This window comes from Sebastes umbrosus, chromosome 19 (assembly GCF_015220745.1).
Source record: "Sebastes umbrosus isolate fSebUmb1 chromosome 19, fSebUmb1.pri, whole genome shotgun sequence".
NCBI lineage: Eukaryota > Metazoa > Chordata > Actinopteri > Perciformes > Sebastidae > Sebastes > Sebastes umbrosus.
In genome coordinates, this window is record NC_051287.1 from 18,725,362 (window position 1) to 18,740,285 (window position 14,924).

The 14,924-nt window shown below is 39.0% G+C and overlaps 1 protein-coding gene across 1 annotated transcript; it reads right to left on the reverse strand.

Moving 5' to 3' along the window:
- Window positions 1–270: 270 nt before the first annotated feature.
- Window positions 271–13,833, reverse strand: urm1 (ubiquitin related modifier 1). Its single transcript, XM_037753654.1, has 5 exons — window positions 13,738–13,833; window positions 10,548–10,618; window positions 3,697–3,778; window positions 1,726–1,774; window positions 271–1,153 (listed from the first exon to the last, which is right to left on the reverse strand). The coding sequence occupies exons 1-5, from the start codon at window positions 13,770–13,772 to the stop codon at window positions 1,085–1,087; spliced, it is 306 nt and encodes a 101-aa protein (XP_037609582.1). The 5' UTR covers window positions 13,773–13,833; the 3' UTR covers window positions 271–1,084.
- Window positions 13,834–14,924: the final 1,091 nt, after the last annotated feature.

Consider the following 14,924-nt stretch of genomic DNA (forward strand, 5'->3'; position numbering starts at 1 on the left):
TAACTTGAAATATGCACTCCTGTCAGGAATGCATAAGTGAAATCAAGTAAAGAATACATGTTGTTTAATTGTTCACATATTTTGAAAGAAAAATACTATTTTGATAATTAGAAATTATTGTATAAAAAAAAAATAGTCAGGACTCTTTAAAATTTCTTTAAAAAAAGCTTTTAATCTTTTTTTTTTTCAATTTTGTGAGGAAAAAATATAAGAAACAATTAGAAGTATAAAACATATTTTAAGAATTTATATTTTTTTGCAATCTTATGGTACCAAAAAAAACAAAAACTTTTTTTTTTCTTTGGCAACACTTTATTTTAACCCACCTAATTAGCATTACTAAGCACAATATACATTTTTTTAATAACACACTATAATGGAGTTATAAGCAGATGTAGGGACATTGGTTGGTTTACTAATTATTTGTCAACAACTGTAACTTCACATGAAAAGTATCCATAACTGGTTGTTGGTGTATAAACAGATAATGTATAACAATATCATAAAACACAGATAAAATACATGTCTTATAGGAGAAGTTATAATTGTTGACAAATACATTAATAAATGCTTAAAATGTCCAAATATCTGCTTACAACTATTACAGTGTGTTATGCATCTATTATTACATTTTAAATTAGGAGGGGGTTAAAGCAAAGTGTTACCTTTTATTTTATATTCTCGTGCAAGACTGAAGGTCATTGTGGACCTTGACATAAGGTCATTTTGTCTTTCATGGTCATGCTAGAAGAGAGGATGCTGGGAGATGAAGGTTTACACACCAACTGTCGGTATTTAGCATGTACAACCAGAGCTTCGTATGATAGCCCATTACACCTGTCCAGTTTGATTTTAAAAAAATGTTACGCAAACGTCCACAGAATTGTCACCACACAGTTTCAAAAATGTTCTTCACCTCTGAATTTCCCCTCATTCCTGCACACCAGCATCAATCACGGCCAGACCTCACGGTGCAAGGCTGACACATCCACAGCGTCCAATGGGGTGGCGTGTTGTTGAGATGTGGGGTGGAAAGAGGAGGTGGAGAAAAGGCTGTTACAGAGATTGCAAAGATATGTTTTTGCTATCCTCCATGAAGAGTAGAAATAAACACAACGTTGTCTTGGTCTTGCAGTTGGTAGTCCAGCTCCCCCTGAGGTTCAGAAAACACACACAATATTCAATATTCAAACATCTCTACGAGTCAAAAGGAGAAATATCTGTCTTTTGCTAATACAAATGTGTGCATCGCTCCTGTGTTCCCATCGGGGTCCAATCAATGACAAACTTTTCATTTCATTTACATCCTGTGCTGCGTCCTGTAATTGAATCAATGGATTCAAATTGAAGCGTTCACACCGTGTGTGCATGTAAATATGTGTTCAGATATGAGACCCCAAGGACAAACTTGTCTTGCAGCTGCTTTCACGTTGCATGAAACATTAACTGACTCAAAGAAAATGAGCAATCTCGGTGTCAGTGAACACGCAGGCTAACCTTCACACTCACACACACACAGTCTTGAATTAAATGTTATGTGTATAGTTATATGGATCTATGTATGAAGACATGATCTCCACTCATTTAACACGGTAATGGTGCATCCTGAAAACAGACAACATTGGTTGAGTTCAAAGAGTTCAAAATAATGCATGTTTTTACAAGCTGGAAACACACACACACACACACACACATGTGACAGTGAGCATGGCTCCCAGTGCTCACCATTAGCTCCCAGTCTGCATCATTGATAAGCACCAGTATCCCAGGTCTCCTGTGGGAAAACACACCGTTTTGAGTCAGACCCATTTCCCAAAGGTAACACTCGTACGTATGCGTGTAAAATATAGACAGGGATAGCAGTAATGCCTCCACAGATGTACGTAAAAAAACACAATAAGGGAACAAAATGATCTACATAAAAAAAGCAAATAAAACAAATCAAGAGAAAATGTTCAAGTTGTTTTGAAATATAACAAAATTAAATGAAAGAAGATTAAAATGTTTAACAAAAGAGAAATGTCTTTTTCTCTTTCTCAGGGATACGATTTTTTATTTTCTCTGTGAATGTAAGTCTGTCAAATTAAAACACATTTTGAAATATATATATTATTACTAATTCAATTCTTACTAATTATTCCCATTTAGTCTTTAACTTTTTGGGGTGATGAATTGGGACACAGGAGTCATTTGGAGTCATTTCTTTGCAAGCACAGCCTGACTATTTGATAATTAGATGAATACACAAAAGTGTACACTAGAAACATTTTTTTTGCTGACATTTTTTCAGTCAAAAACTATGATATATATATATATATTTATTTATTTACAATTCATAGGAAAATGTAGCCCGGAGAAAATAGGAAATCAAGTCCGGTGTTTTAATTTTCAACACTACACAGTATAAAATGAATAGACAACCAGTATTATCTATGTAAACAATCAGTATAAGTGACTGCATGTGTGTGTGTGTCCATGTTACAGCCCATATAGGACCATAAACAAGCACTTAACGCATTAAAGCTATATACATTTTTACACTACTCTATCTGCAAATACTGTATGCGTAAAGCACTGTTATTATAGCAATCCCAAACTCTCAAAATAGGGACAAGAGTTTAGAAGAAATTAGCAATAGCTATAAACTCAGTTTCATGCCCTGTTTTGGAACTATGTTAAATTGCATCGTCCCTATCAAATCAAAATCAAATCAAATTGTTTTCTGCCTAACAAGGATTGAAAATAATATATACATATTTTTAAAAATAAAAGAGACATAAGTTGCTGAGGTAAAAAAAGAGTAGAGAGATCGTGGGGGGGAGAGAAAAAACAAACTGTCACTGGAAATTAATAGCGGCCCAAAAATAACATACAGAAGAAGCTTAAAAAAAATCAGCACCCTTCAAAAGAGGATAATGGGGATAATGGGGGGGGAGGGTAACAACAAACACCTATGGGTGCAGCCTTCTGAACGTATGCTGGTGTATTTTATCCCTGAGGAAAATTATTTAGGTGATGTGGACGGTGAGAGAACGCCTGAAGCCGTTCAAATACGCTTCTCTCCACCTTGTAGATGCTCTGACGTCAATGTGAGAGGAAACCTGCGAGTACAAACGTGTCCACACACACACAAAAAAAAAAACAGGGCTGCTTTGAGAAAGAACAAAAGAATTAAAGAAAGGTAAAGATTGTAAACTAATCACACACACAGCAACCCATAGATCTTTTTTAAAAGATAATGAAGAAAACAGCCCTGATGATGGTGTGCTGCCAACATAAAGTACACACATCTAATCTATACGGTTTATAGGTAGGCCAGCTTTTTCTCCATTCATTGGTTAGGTGGTGCTATAAATAGTCCTGCACAAAGGCAGCTGTAAAAGTCAGCCAGTCCTATAAGGCTGCTGTGAGCCCTGGAACCCACACACACATACACACAAGCTCACATGCACACACAGGTAATCATCTTACTGAAACCCATAACCTGAAGGGCTAGACTGTGTTTTGTTTTTTTCCTCAGCAGTTTGGAACTGCAGGAAAAAATGCTTCAGAAAGCTCCTCGACTTCAGTTTCATTTTCACTTTGATCAAATATTACAGTCATATCATGGCAGTTTTGTGTGATGTATAACATATCATATCTTTTATATTGTTGAACACAGATCCAAGTGGGTGTCAAGTGCACGCACACACTCACACAGAGTCTCCCTGGACAAAGAGCTCGGGCCGTTCCTTCAGCAGGTTCTGTTGGATCCAGACCAGCAGCTGCTTCACGTCCCCTAGAAGCACACACACACACACACAAAGCCCATACACAGGCAGACAACAGAGGTCACAGGTCAGGGGTTAAGGGTCAAGGTGCACGGTTCCAGCCCCCTGGTCGATGTGACGCGACAGAAGCACCAGGCGGGACGAAGCTGTGTATATGTGTGTGTGTGTGTCTGCATGTATATTTATGAGTGTATGTGTACGTTGGGGGGGGGGAAGGAGAGGACACTGGAAATGGGGGGGAGGGTTGACTGATGTCAATGGCCAAGAGCGACATTGTTCACCTTGGCTAGAAAAGAAATTAAATTAATGATTTGTGTGTATAAATCTGGAAACGACCCGAAGAGATCTAGAAAACAAAATCCGTCTACACACCTCGACATTTTTTAAAAATGAAGAAATTAAACCCAGGTATTTTCCTAAAAAGCATCTACTTCTTAAAAAATATAAATGCAATAATATTTCTCTCTAGCATCACACTTTTAGTGCCATTTTTTTCAATGCAGGACTTAAATAAAAATGATCAGAAAACCCAATTTCAGAATCTTTCTTTTGTTAAGAGTCAAACATTAAACGCGTTGCTTTCTCGTCTGAGCTTGAATATCAGCAATGCTCGATTTTTTTTCTATGAGTCTGACCTCTTGAACAATCAGACTGACCTCGTCTCCACAATAGGTCGAGCCTCACTCAGACCGACTGACAGAACGCCAGAAAGGCGACGACAATGAGAGGGTTTTAGGGTAAATCCCCACTAAACAACTAACGATGAATATATTAGAGTTACGGCTGTTGTTAACATCCAGATTGTGAGAGCTTTTAGAGAGTAGTAGTAATGCTTCCTGTGTTTCCTTACAAAACTGGAGGTTTTCTTATAAAACAGTGTAATAATATGGACACACAAACACAACAAAAACAAGGTGAATGCAACAAAACACATTTTCTTGTGACCATTTCCTGTGTGTTGCGTGTTCGAGCGTGCGGTGTGTGTGTGTGTGTGTGTGTGTGTGTGTGTGTGTGTGTGTGTGTGTGTGTGTGTGTGTGATCGCAGCTGTCCTCCTAATGTACATGAGCACGACGCCTCGCGATAACAGTTGAGAGCAGTGCTGCAGTTCCTGGTAGCCATATCACACACACACACACACACACACACCATCAAAATTAACAGTATCGGCCTCCTCGACCAGATGAACGATAGAACAGAGGAGACGAGGGATGGAAATGTACAAGGAAGAGAGTAAATAAACGGAAGAGAGGGAGCGTTACAAGGGTGAGAAGAGGAAACGAGAGCAGCAGATGGAGCACGTATACGAGGGTAGGAGGACGACGGTGAGTCAGGTGTGAGGAGAGCGGTGAAGCCGTAGCAGGTAGGCGGCGAAACCACACGAGGGTTGAGGAGTTCAGCTGGATCAAAGGCAGGAGCTAATATCACATTACAACTATGCAAAGACTGCAGGTTTTTTTTACATGAAATACATTCACAAATACGCAGGAGAAAGAAAAACAAATGCTGCATGGTCACAGGTGGTATTTGCTTTCGTTTTAAATTAATTATTCTGTTAGATATAGTCTTACGTTTTGTGCACATCTAAAATTACTGAGACATTTTGGCCAAACATATCTGCTTTTTCACATTATGAAATTATACAGAGAAAAGGGGTTATAATCAAATCTAGGTCCACACATCAGACAGAAATGTGTGTCACCTTATACCGTTCAAGGTTTCATTTATTCAGCCATGACATCACAGAAATGACTGTGCTTGCTGATTACAAAAAATACAAAAAAAAGATACAATAAAATGAAATACAAACTAAAAAAAACAAACATAAAAACCTATTCCACACACAAGTTATAGGAGACATATTTGAAGGCCTACTTGCAGCATTTAGCTTGGGACAAAAAGATTTGTAGAGGCACCTGCGTGGTCACTGTGGCTATGAGGGCAACAGACTGTGATCTATAAGGGGTGTGTGTGTGTGTGTGTGTGTGTGTGTGTGTGTGTCTGCACGTGCAGCCTGTGTGAATGGTGCTCAGGTTAATTGCAGTGCTGCCGGCCAGCTCAGTAGTATAATGATAGTGCTGGTTTTCTACGGTTCCAGGCCTCCATATAAAGAAAACGACAAATACCTCCCCTTGCAACACACACACACACACACACATACACACACACACACACACACACACACACTAGAGTACTAGGCAGTGAATATTGACCTGCACCTCTGCGGGGCTAAAAACAGAACTAATCACTACAGCAGTCATAACTCCTTCTTTGTGGTGACTCCTTTCTTTGCTCTCTCTCTCTCTCTCTGCCTTTAACCATTGGTAATTTTTCTCCACCATTACCCCTTATTCGCTCTTTCATCCTCTCGCCCATTTACTTTTTCATTTGCTCTCTCTCTCCGTCTCACACACACTCTCTCACACTCTCTCTCATTCTCTCATAAAACCTCTCTTCTTTTTCTCTCCTTCATTTCTTTCGCCTTCTTTTTTTTATTTCCCTCCCTAGAGACACACACACATAAGCAAACATGTTAAAAGTTGCACATAGGAAATAAATAGGTTGTCTCAGCTCAATACACTCAGGTCGCTAATAATTCAGACAGCTTCTTTTTTTATAACAGAAACAGTCATCATGGCGCTGCCCTTTTAATGGCTTTCTTGTAAAAGGTTACACATAGGGCTACACATTTAAATCCCCCAGAAGCTAAAAAGGTGGCCTTGTATAAATGAACTGTTTTAAAAAATGGAAGAAAGAAATAAAGAGTTAAGAGAGGTGAAAGAAAGAGATGGTTTTTGATAGCGCGTCGCGGTCCAGGTAGAAAGAAAATCAGGGAGCAAACAGACAACAGAGAAGGGGAAAATGCGTCACAGAGCTCCTGAAGCATCTTGGGATAGCTGCGTTGCGTGGGTGGAAAGGAGGCAAGGAAAGGGAGGGGAGGGGGAAAAAAGGCGCCATTTTGACGCCGATTCAAAACCGTGCCCGCTTTTCTTTTGTGCGTGCAGGTTTTTGTCACCCCCCTTTTCTTTCTTCTCCTTTTCCTTTTCTGTCTTTGTGCGATTATGACGGTCATGTGAAGGGGGGGATGAGCTATCCATCTTTCTGCTGATGCGAGGGGGGCAAAAAAACTGTGTGATCCTTAGACCACGGGGGTTTTGTTGTGTGTGTGTGTGTGTGTGTGTGTGTGAGAGTGAGAGAGAGAGAGAGAGAGAGAGAAAGAGAGAGAGAGAGATAGAGAGAGAGAGAAAGATAGAGAGAGAGACAGAGAGTGGGGGTGGGGTCTTTCAGTCGAGGGTCATCAATCACCGGCTGGGGTCAAAGAGAAATACGAAGGATTCAGAACCAATTATATCTGCCTTCACTGCACCCCTTCTGTACCAACACACACCCCACACACACACACACACACACACACACACACACATTGATGTGTGAGGCGAAATTAGTTCGGAGCGACATTTTCAGGATCAGCAAACCTGCCAGACGCACACAACCATTCCAGACTTCAGATCACAGTGAGCTAATACGTCCAGGAAATGTTACGTCAAAATGTCCCAGTGCTCCTGTGGCGTTAGAATTATGAACTTTGTGCACAAAACATGGCAAAACCGCACACACACACACACACACATATATATATACATATATACACGCAGGTCGGCTGGTGCAGCAAGGTCATATCTGGCTGACATTCCCTGTTCTGGTCAACTTTTGTCTTTTTGTTGTCGTGGTAACATCAGCGCCATGGATGAACACCCTTTGTTTAGTCAAAGACACATATTTCTCTCGTTTGTTCCCTCTCTCCGTAACACACACACACACACACACACATATATATATATATATATAAACCCACAAGACATTTTAACCTCGAAGCAACTTCCATTCTCCTCTCTTTATTTTCTCAATGACCCGGGTCCTGAGCAGGGTTTGGGAAATAAAATCGGGCTGCGGGGCGGGTTTTCCCTCGACTCCCCCATGCTGAGTTAGTGACCCATATTGGAAGGTGCCCGAATCCCACAGCAAAATAAAATCTAATCAATTTGGATCCTGAGGTGGGAGAAGTTTTTATGAACTGAGAAATGAGCACACGCCTGCCTAGTCAGCCGAAATGATCTCAGACCCAAAAAAGAAAACAGCTCCGTCACCCTTTTTGCGACCCACAGAAAAAACACATTATCTTCCCCTTTTTGCCCCCTTCACCACCTCCGTTCACATACACACATTGGCATTAACAATGGGCCACATTCACAAGTGAAAAGGGTAGAAAGGGTCAGTTTAGAAGTGAGGATGGAGGTGAAGAGAGAGAGAGAAGAAATGGGGAAGTGATTGGAGGATAATGGCTTATAGGATATACAGAGAAGTGCAAATAAAAACGATTATAAGGCTTATTTACATTGGATTTAAATGGGTTAATAATAGAGCTTGCATCAACACCGAATATTGACTAATAGATTTTGCTGTTGTATGATATGATATTATAGCATAATGTCAACAAAACCTCAGAATATGGCATATTGGTTCAAATAAACCTGAAGTTCTAATGTTCTGTTATAACATTGTTGTGTTACATCAGCTGTTATAATGTAAGTGTGTTTTTTAAAAGACATAATTTTCTGTCAATTTAAATAAACTAGTAGCTGCTTTTTGGAGCAACACGTGTCTCCATTATATGCTGTTGCAGCAGTGCCATGCCCGCTACACTAAATAGATATAGCCCTGAAGCAAAAAAAAAAAAAGGTACTGTATATCACAAGCCACAGATCACAAGATGTGTCACCACCCTCCCTCCAAAAATCCTAATGTAAATTAATTTCCATATTGTTCATATTTCACTACCAGAGGCCTGAGCTGTATGTCAGGTTATCTCTTATAAAGGAGATAATGCATCTCAAAATACGTTGTAGTGCTGCCATCCCATATAAAGGGCAGATGAGGTGGTTTGGCACTAGAAAACTTTAAAAAAAGGGATGTTGAAGAACCGGGTCGATACGCAGGAGTAGTGCAATAACGTGGCATTTATTAACAAAAACCTGGGAAATTCAATAAAACAACATTTAACCTGAATTAAAGGAACACCAAACAAAAGAAAGCTACAGCCTCACAGCAAGCTGACAACTCCTTTCTCCCCTTCCCTTCCCTTACTCCGGTGAATGGGATTTCACCCAACCAAACCTACCACCTGTCCAGGTATGTTAGTATAGGGTGAGCTAAGCCGAGCAAGCATCCAAATTCACACAGAATAATGAACATACCATTAATACAAGATCTCTGAGTTACTGCTGACATCTCAATCTATCTATCTATCTATGGGCACCCATCCATGGGCACACCAAAGATTAGACATCGAGTGTCATTTACTGCAGAACTATCTTAACTATCTTACAAATTAACAGGTCCCAGCTCCTCCCTATTAAGAGGACATAATTTGTAGGAATGTGCATTCTCAGAAAAATACGATTTGATAATCACTGGGAATTAGTTGATTATTTTTCGAAAATTGCCGCATACCATACACACGTTTTATCGGTGGTAGTCGATTTTTTATGATTTAACGACTATTCGAAAAATTGGAAAATCATGACCAATCCCTTATAATTAGGCATACTTGTTGGCACTTTCCTTGATTGAGGCGTTGAACAACTGATCTACCTCAACATCCTAGGCAGAACAACAAAACGCCTATGAACCAATAAAACAAACAAACTAAACAAGCTTGTGCAATTTATACACCTTAATTGATAATGCATCAAATAAACTGAAACATTGGACTGAAATTAATAATTAAGCAGACACAAAAACACAGTTAAATTTTGGGGAACAGGGCCTAGGGGAAAGGGGAGAAGGGAAACCTTTTCACAGACTTCCTTGCTAATGTTTGGCCATTATGATATAAAAAGAAAACATTCTTTGTACCACGTTTATTGTTTTGAGATAACGGCTGTAATTATGTGAAAATCAGCACAATGCTGATACCTTCGCATTTTTATGCAATCTATCCATGATATTTCCAAACCATTCTCACTGAGGTATATAGGATGATCACAAACTCTTGACTGTGAAGAAACCAAAGAATCCTGCACACTGTCAATCAGGTAAAAGACCAAAACGTCATTAATAAAGTGAATATAAGTGATCGACAGTGTGAAGGATTCTTTGGTTTCTCCTCAAACCATCCTACCTGACAGGAAACCATTGGTTTCCATTCATTTCAGTACACCATGACAGTCATCTTGGCGAGGCTAAACTTGATATGTAAACCATCACACTGAACCTAGTTCATTTAACATCATCATCACACGGTAATGCAGCTAAAAACATGGATTCATTTGAGAGGTCAGCAAAGGTGATGCGTTCATGTGCTGGTGGACTGAGTATTGGTTGACCACATTACATCAACTAAACGGTCCTGTTAGAATATTAACACCTGACGACAAATAACATGCACAGATGGATGTTGTGAACACGATTTCAAAGTTAAATGTAAAAGTTTGTGCGGTAAAAAGTTGTCATTTGGCAGCTGAGATTTCTGATGTCTTGGATGTGATTTGCAGTAAATGGACTAAAGCTTGCAGAAACACTGGACAGGTCCTTTAAGTGACAACTCTAAACACAAAAGTCATTAGGAACATTTCTCATCCTGGGATGCAGCTATCTGACATTGTGTCACTACCAGTCTCTTACACTGTCAACACAGCATTTATTTTAAAGGAATAAAATCAGTTTCACAATAAGGCTCTAACTCTGACATGCACAGACAGGTGACAGGTGATACTCACAAGGTTCGGACTGGTTTGGAAGAGTCACATGATGTTGCTTCACACCATTGAAAAGCAACTCTGCTCCACCACTAGAGAAAGTAAAAAAAAGAGTCAGATAAAACACCTGTACAGATAAAGAACACATACATTTAAGTGGCCTAAACAGGTTGCAGGATTACATATATAAAACTCATTTATGCCGGGTTTCCATCACTCTGAGCCCGGGGCAGTTTGGCCATACAAAGGGAAAGGTTTTGTATATTATGCGTGTCTCAGCGAGGAAACTCGGGGTCTTGAAAGAATCCATTAAGACGTATTGGCAGGAGGTTTAGGCTGTCCAGGTGTACAAACTGCTGCTCCACAAATAATCTGGAGATCAGTGGAGGATGTTGCATCATGGTGACCAAACTGTTAAGTCACATAAGCACACAGCTGTTTAAAGTCTTCTGGAGCAGGACCAAGTCAAGTCTTTATAAGCAAACTCTGAGTGATGATTTAAGTCTGCCATGTCTCTGAGCTTCAGGTCAATAGTGTATTTCTATAGGATGTTTGCATCACTGTGATTAAGTACTTTGAACTGTCAGGTATTTAATTCACTGGATTAGCCAAAAACATTATCGGTTGAACATTAATGGATATTTTATCCATTACTTTGTCAATTGTTTGAAATTAGGTAACACTTTAATTTCACTTCCTAATGTTTTTTTCTTGGGAAGTTTCCTGGAAAGAACTGTAGGTTCATTTGGCAGTAAGTATAGGAACTGATATGGGTGACGTTTGATTGTATGAATTGTACCTGAAAAATGTCTGTGGACCAAAACGTTGTTAATAAAAAAAAAAAAAGAGTACAAGTGATCGACAGTGTGCATGATTTCTTTTGGTTCTTTCACAGTCACAGATCCAACGCACCTGACCACAAGACTTTCTGGGGTGCAAGAACTTGAAGAGATGGTCATTTTGAAAAAGTTCTGAAATCGTTTTTTTTTAAGTCAGTCGTGTTGAGTTTACAAACAGTTGTTGAGCCGTTATTTCGAGGAATTTTCTTGAAAGAACGGCACAAAATCTTAACTTCTTACACGTATAAATCACCCGGGTCGGTATCCCATGCGCGCTCGCATATGCGCGCTCGTGTGTGTCTACGCTGTTCAGACGTAGACTCCAACACAAACTACACGGAAGCACCAACACCACAAAGTTATATCTAGTGAAGCCCGTCTTGCAAAACAGTGTTGGCCGCGGTCGGAGGACGTTGGGGAGACCGCAGCTTTGGTCTCCAGGGCCGGAGTCTCTGCTGTACTCTGCTCCTCTGCCTGCCTGCCTGCCTTCAGTCAGCTCGCTCCACCTCACGTGGTTGCGCGCTCACTACACACTGCAGAAGACTTCGTAGCTCTGAGAATATCCAATGAATGTACAGTGGACGTTTGTGCAGAAATAAATGCTGCAGCTCCTCCAGACCAACAGAGGTTTTCCGTGTCTTGTGAAGACAGCGAGAAACGCTATCGTCTCTGACCGGGTGCCGGTGTCTCCCCTGTTCCCTTCGACCGCGGTCAGGAGACTGAAGCAGGAAAAGCCAACACTAAGATCAGCAGTGATTCATGGAGTGACCTTCGTCTGGTCAGCTAACATTACTGCCAAGCAGGTGAAATATAGAGTGATATTGTGGTTTTAGCTGACGTGTGTCGCCTCACTGTTTTGAGCGATGCTCGTTCATGTCTATTTAGAGCGAGCACAAGCGCGAGCCCGACGCTGACTTTCGTTGACTAAATGGCCACAGGTGTCGATGTTAACAAGCATTTCTGATTCTCACAAACAGTCCCTTTAAATGACTAGAAAAACTGACATTTAAACCCAAGAAAATATTTATTATTGGAAACTTTATTACCCACATTTGTTAAATTGTAGGATTGTCTGCAGACAAATGTCACATTTTTGCATGTTCCTCTGACCTGCTATGCACTGACTAACTAAAAGACCTTCTTCCTATAAATTACTGTAACATATCAGTTCCTTTTAAGGAAATTATAGGGAACTATGGGACCCATAAAATAAAATATTTTCAAAAAAAATAAATGTATATAAATAGGTGCCAGGCTGTTGTGGCTGCGTATGGATCTTCCACCGCTACTGAGGCTCCTGACGGTGTATTAAATGAATAAAGTGTAAAATTGCCAACATGTCTTGTTTGTTCAATCATCCAATCCACCAAACAACTCAAAACAAGAGTCAACACCAACAGGAGAATACACTGTTTACAACTGGCAGAGCATTTTGGCAATTTTTTCTTGGGTGCTACCCACATAATCAGCTGTGCTGCTCATCCCACAAATGCATGATCCTTACAAGTTGGACATCATTGTGAAGGTAAATAAACAGGCTTTCCAACGATGTAGAATAAAATGCCAATTAGCATTGTAACAACAGAGAAATAATCGACCAAACACAAATTTCAGAACCATGAAAAAGGACTATATACTTATCCCCCACCAGCACCACCCATGTGCTTCTGTCTATTGCTGTCATTTTTATTGTTTTATTGAAAAGTCAATTCTCACAGCAGCCAAGCTCAAATCAAGTCCTCGTTTTTTTGTGATGCACTTGAGTCTAAGCTTTATAGTTTTGATGGAGATGGTTCTCCTTTTGTTTTGCAGGTTATTGATTATGTTCAGTCAGATCCCTGCTGGCATGTTTTGCCAGACAGACTTTGCACATCTGGATGAGCTGCAGGAGGAAACGGGAGAGGTGATCACCAGTCCTACCGAGGATGTGCTGGTAGGTCGTGGAGGAGGAGAGTGAGATAACCTCACAGTTTGAGTGTTTTACAGGCTGCACAGTGCAGCATGGTTACAAAGAGAAGATGCTAAAGTCAGCTCTGTTCAGTGCTGCTACTGTGCACGGTTATATGAGTATTTTCCTCTCTGGTTTCTTCTTTTCTAAAACGTATTAGTGCCAACATACAACCTGTCTCTATCCCTGTCAAATGAGAGAGAAGAAGCGACTGCAGGACGGTAGATATTTCATATAAACAAACTCTAAACTAGCAGGCAGCAGCTGTCACACTGATTTAAGGTCTTTATTTACATGAACGAAGGCTAACGATGCAAAAACAAACCAATACAGAGGTTTACTAACATCTCGTCTCCACAAATCTGCTGTCAGAACACCAAAACAGGCAAACTAGACCATAATAAAGAGGTTTAAAGTCGCCTACCCAAACTCCAGGTGGATCTCTGTGGACGCTGCCATACTGTCGGCACACACAGGAAGTAGTGGGGAGGGGAAGTCGGAAGTGACGTATGTGGATACAATTTGGATACAATAAGAGCACACATGAGGTAAAAAAAAAGAGGTTTGATATAATCAGTAAACAAATGTTTTTTTTGTTTTTAATATAATAAATTTAAGATAACGATTTTGGCTTTTTTTTTTTTATTCGTAAATGTGAATCCAACAATAAAAAAAAACGTATTTAGTTGTTTTCCTGAAGGATGTTGAGTAATATGTGAAACGACGAAGTCAACTAACAAAAAGGCTATAATAATAATAATAATAATAATAATAATAATAGTAATATTATTATTATTATTATTATTATTATTATTAATAATAATAATAATAATAATAATAATAGTAATTTCTTATTTAATTGATATTTCCCAAATGTCTTTTATTGACATGACCATAATCAAGTATCAATCATCAATCAATCAAGCTTTATTTATTGTGACTTTATATATGTCAAATGCAATTCAAAGTGCTGTACAGACGATTGACAAAAATGTAGAATGTTAAAAATGGATTTAGAGACTAATGCACACCAAAACAACCAATATAAAAGTTCATTGAATAAGAGATCAATAAAAGATGGGTATTTAAGATAATAAAAGATAAATAAAATACAAGGACATAAAAATGACAGTAAAAATAAATAAATAAAATTATGAAACTACACAAAATAAGCAGATTGTATTAAAATAATGAAATTTACAGTATTGCTAAAGCATGTTATACAGGTTTACAATTTATGTGTGATGATTCAGAATGAAATAAAATAGAATTGTTTGCATACCACTAAATTGTATAGCCTCCACTAATGTATATACAAATATTTAAAATTGTGTTTATGCAATTATCTCTATACATTTGCCAATTCAATCATTTTGTTAACAATTTGTTTACAGGGTAGTTTCTGTCTTTTTTGTTGCTCAATTACTTTTATTTATTTGATCTGTTATATTTCATTTTGAGATATTTGCCCTCAGAATGAGGAGATAAGGAGCCTTTGAGCAAATTCTTTTGATATTTATATTTTGCTTTTTATTTACAACGTTTTATGGATTTCAATTTCAGTTGTAGACTCACGTTATTTAACTTGAACATGTAAACATTTCGGATTGA

What these genes read in the sequence shown, in the direction of transcription:
- urm1 (XM_037753654.1), bottom strand. Translation starts at nt 13,772, where the DNA reads ATGGCAGCGTCCACAGAGATCCACCTGGAGTTTGG. An exon ending in GAGATCCACCTGGAGTTTGG is followed by an intron (nt 10,619 to 13,737) that starts GTAGGCGACTTT and finishes TACTTTCTCTAG; the next exon opens with TGGTGGAGCAGAGTTGCTTT. An exon ending in TTTGTCCAGGGAGACTCTGT is followed by an intron (nt 1,775 to 3,696) that starts GTGAGTGTGTGC and finishes GTTTTCCCACAG; the next exon opens with GAGACCTGGGATACTGGTGC.